This window comes from Odontomachus brunneus, unplaced genomic scaffold (genome assembly GCF_010583005.1).
Source record: "Odontomachus brunneus isolate Ranch 3 - 2012 unplaced genomic scaffold, Obru_v1 Obru_scaffold_003, whole genome shotgun sequence".
Lineage (NCBI taxonomy): Eukaryota > Metazoa > Arthropoda > Insecta > Hymenoptera > Formicidae > Odontomachus > Odontomachus brunneus.
Genome location: NW_022639453.1, coordinates 2,177,714 through 2,182,524, shown reverse-complemented (window position 1 = coordinate 2,182,524; position 4,811 = coordinate 2,177,714). Strand labels below are relative to the sequence as shown.

The following is a 4,811-nucleotide window of genomic DNA, read 5'->3' as shown; positions in this document are numbered from 1 at the left end:
TAATTGTAGAATGGGCTTAAAGGCCAAATCACACTAAAGGCTAAATCACATTAACGATTGGCGATAGATAATTGACGATTGAAGATTGGAACTTGACCAATTGGAACAAAGAAAGCCAAAGCTGAAGCTTGTTGATTCGTTAAAATCTAATCTTTAATTGTTAATCGTCAATCGCTAGTATGATTTGGCCTTAACGATTGGCGATAGATGATTGACGTTTGAAGATTGGAACTTGACCAATTGAAACAAAGCAAGCCAAGGCTGAAGCTTGTTGATTCGTTAAAATCTAATCTTTAATTGTCAATCGTCAATCGCCAATCACTAGTGTGATTTGGCCTTAAGATTTAAGCCTTAAAAATTGACCAATCACAGTCGACTATGGCTGCGTTCCGAAATTCATTGCCAGTGCTGAAATTCTATAATATACGTAACATGAACTATATAGCATGTTCTACTGGCTCTGGGTTAACCCACTCTGAGTTATTCAGCCTACATTTATTGGTCAAACAAGTACTTATAAGCTTTATGATTGGCTAGTAGAGACGTATGATGTCATTAATCGCTCTCGGATTAAAGCTGGCGGCACATAGAAGAACTTAAGCAGTAAAGGCTCGTCTACAATTTCTGTAAGAATATGGCTGTAAGGCTGTAAGACGCGAAATGAATTATTTTCATTCGCTGACAGCTCACGTTACAGCCTTACAGCCATATTCTTACAGCTATTGTAGACGAGCCTTAAGACGTAAGCAGTAAGCGAATCAGCCAATCACAGTCGTTGATTCTTGGACCGTAAGAAGAATCAACGACTGTGATTGGTCAATTTGCTTACTGCTTACGTCTTACTGCTTAAGTTTTTCTGTGTGCTACGGCCCTAACCCAGAGTCAGTCGAACACGTTAATAGATTTCAGTACTGGCAGTGAATTTCGGAACGCAGCCTATTAGTCCCGATCTACAATAGGTATAGTAAGCTTTAAGCCTTAAGAAATTAATCAATCACATTAGATTATTCTCTTCAAATTTGATTGTGATTGGTCAATCTCTTAAAGTTTAGGGTTTAAATCACCTATTGTAGATTGGGATTTATAAGAATGATCCAATAGGATTAGTAAATTTTTAAGGCTTAAATCTTAAATTATTGAATGTAGACCAAGGGTAATTCGATCATTGCTCATTATATGAAAAAAGATGATAAAATAATGGATGTTTTCCAGTTACGTATACTGTGTTACACAAAACCAGTTTATCGGTTACATATATTATATTATTTAAAATATCTTGTAAATTAATAATTTGTCTTACTCATTTTTGTGCTGAAAATATCGGATATTTTCTAGCATCAAATGGTTTTAGCAAAAAAATGGCCACGACAAATTTAACTATAATCAGAACTTCCCTGGTGAAAATTTTTTAATAAAAATTTCAGAATTTCTCTAAAAATTGGGTTATTCAGAGAAAGTAAGAATTTTTACAGATTTTTCCAGTTTTTCTAATAAAAAAAGTTTGAAAATCTTTCTCTCTCTCTCTCTCTCTCCCTCCTTTTTTCTCCGTTCAATCACCTCTCGCCCATATATTTCTTAATATTAAAATAATTAAATTAAAATTAAGAAATTAAATTAAATTAAAAGCAATAGTTAACGTCAGGTTTAGACGATTTTATTTTTAATGAAAGGAATATAACTTTTACAACATATTATTAATTGTATTATAATATACATATACTGGAGGTATCTAACAGTTAATGATATACTACTCGAACATAAGACTGAACAGAAAAGTTGTCTATTATTTTGTAATAATTATCAAGGATTTAATTAAACATTATTAGCGAATAAGTGCGCGGGAAGCAATGCAACGATCTTGATAAACATAATCTTGTTCAAGATGGCTCAAATTATTTAACAATCCCCAGACAACGGCAAGCTGTACATAATGTTAAATTTCAAACCTCCACTATCCAGCCACACTGGCTTCCAAAGCTCGTCCTAACACTTTCCGCGCATTTATTTCTCACTGGATATTGTCTAATTAGTTCCTTAAAAACTATTTAAAAATTCATAAAATAATAAAGGACTTTCCTGTTCAATCTAATATGATCTACCTACGCAAGAACGTTATTTGATTACATGATTATCAGACAACCTGTATATCATTTATAAATTATTTATATTGTTAAACATGAGAAACGCCTATAAACCCAGTAAACAAGTACCCGTCATCAGTAATCAATCACCAATTATCAGTAACATGACATTGAACAACAAAAATGTTACAACAAATGTTATGTAAATGTCACATGTTATAAAACATATACATAACATACTATATAATTGAACTGACATTATAAAATCGATGTTATGTTACTAATACTTGATGTTATTGGGAAGTAACTTAGTATACTAATATAATTTGTAGCTAATTTTAAATCGTTACGCGAATTGCTTTTTTCTTCATTAATCCTCCAATAAACTAACAGTAATATTACATTAATATTATAATTTCCTGTTTAACACTATAACTATTACATGTCACACGATTTATATTATATTTATATTGTTGAGTGGGAGATTATAATATTGATATTATGTTACTGATATAGTTGGTTTTTACTGGGTCTTTATTATTTTCTGTATTGTGAATCATAAAAAATTATACATGATATATTATTTTTCCTTACATATTAACTTCTTCTATCATTTCTCTAAGTGATTTTTGCACTATATCGTCTGGTAGTACACATAAATCTTCTAAAATGGCTTGAAGTTGCTCTGATATTTCTGTTACTATTGATTCGTCTTCTGATTCGTCCTCATCCAAAACTGCCTTAAAAAACGTAATATTATAGAAATTGTGTAACATCCATCGTTGTCAAATTTCTTTCAATTAAAATAATTATGCAGGGTGTCTGACACAACATATACGTCTACTCGTGTGCAGATAGAACTCAACATACTGTACGAAAAAATCCTATACAGTCGGCTGATTAAATGTAGAAACACTTTTCATCGATAAGTTTTGTAACGTATTTCGTATACAATTGGAAAACATATCTCCTGAAAACTACAAAAAAAAACAAATTACTGGATACGATATGTATTACGAAATTCATCGAGAAAAAATGTTGCAACCTGTAGTCAGTCAACTCCTGGCGAAAATTGCAATTGGAGAGTAAATAAAGTGTAAACGAAAAGTGACGGAAGTGTAAGTGAAGTGCTTACAAAGCGTAAATTGAAACATCGAAACGTAAAGCAAATGGGCCTATATTATTTCCCACGCACAAGCATTATGTTGTTAATTATCAAACACTTGATTGTAAGAAACAAGATGTTAAGATAGAAACAGGTATAAATAAATCTAGTAGATCTTATTTATAGTTTTAATTAAATTAATAAGGAAAATTAATGGAAAATATAATTTTTAATTAAATTATTTACTTTTTGATATTGAAAGCTATATGGCTGAAAATTTATATAATCATATATTACACCTTAAGAAATACTTTTCAATTAAAAAGATAAAATTCTCTTCGTTAAACGTAGGAACACAATTTTATTTTACTATTATATGTACCCAGAGAGCAAGGTGATATCTAAAGACGTCATTAAGATGTCATTAAGACGTTTATAACATCTTAATGACGTCTAAATGACGTCTTTAGACGTCTAGCAGCGAATATTTTTTGCTGTATCGCTAAAGTTCAAACAACTAATAAATTTAGCTTTGATAGCACAATAACTGTTTCTATTTCAAAAATATATTTTAACAGCAACAACTCTATTTTAGCTCCTGCGGCTAATTTTTTTTGCATGTAGATTTCATTGTGTCAACGATCCTGAAGCTGACCTTTGCGATTGTAAGTTGCATTTCCCGACGGGCGAGATGAGGCGTAGCCATCATTCTCGAAAATCACCTCGATTGTAATAAAAAAACTTATCAAACTTATCATACTAAATGAAAAAGTTCTATACCATGTTGCAAACAATTACAATAATTATTGAGCTATTAGTTAAAGAAAATTAGCGATTGAGTGCGTATAGTGCTGTCAAACAAACTCTTTAGGCCAGTACTTAAAATTATAATTCTATATTTTGACTATCTGTTCTACTTGGGAAACTTCTAAAATGCAATTTTAACGAAATATTTGAAGCATACAATTTTCCTGAAAAGTCACAAAATTGAAATCCGGATACCGAGACAACTCAAGTATAACAGACAGTTAAAGTAATATCAATCTGACGTCATTTTGACCAAATATTAACCAAACTTTGAAATTTACGTCACTTTTTGGTGAAAATGACGTGAGATTGACATTATTTTGACTATCTGTTTTACTTGAGAAACTTCTAAAATGCAATTTTAGAAATATTGGAAGCATACAATTTTCCTGAAAAGTCACAAAACTGAAATCCGAATACCGAAACAAACTTCCGAAATGCAATTGCACCAAATATTGAAAACATACATTTTTTCCGAAAAGTTATAATAACGAAACACCAATACAAAATATTCCGAATTATTGACAGCGTATACAATGGCATGAAACGTTGTTACTTCTATATAAATACGAGGTAATAGTATGCACGTGCGCGCGTGTATATATATATGTATATGTGACATTTTATCCTGATATTTTATGCTGAAAAATGTGTTAACATAATATGATCAATGATTGCGTTCAACAGAACTCAGCGTTTTGTAAACGTTTAATGATACATTGCAATAGTTTAGATGTTCTGCTGAATGCTGTTTGGGGCTTCATATCAGCGTTATATATAATATATATATATATATATATATATATATATATATATAT

At 30.8% G+C, this 4,811-nt stretch overlaps 1 protein-coding gene across 5 annotated transcripts in view; it reads right to left on the bottom strand.

Annotated features, from left to right (window-relative positions):
• Positions 1-1,645: 1,645 nt before the first annotated feature.
• Positions 1,646-4,811, bottom strand: part of LOC116843904 — an 8,373-nt gene continuing 5,207 nt past the window's right edge. For 4 of the 5 annotated variants that reach the window (XM_032814817.1, XM_032814837.1, XM_032814827.1 and 1 more), the window contains one exon: positions 1,646-2,821. In XM_032814817.1, coding sequence (XP_032670708.1) covers positions 2,672-2,821 — 150 coding nt within the window. In that variant the 3' untranslated portion in view covers positions 1,646-2,671. Of the gene's footprint in view, positions 2,822-2,951; positions 3,059-4,811 lie in introns of all 5 variants that reach the window. The other variant, XM_032814847.1, reaches the window with a different exon arrangement.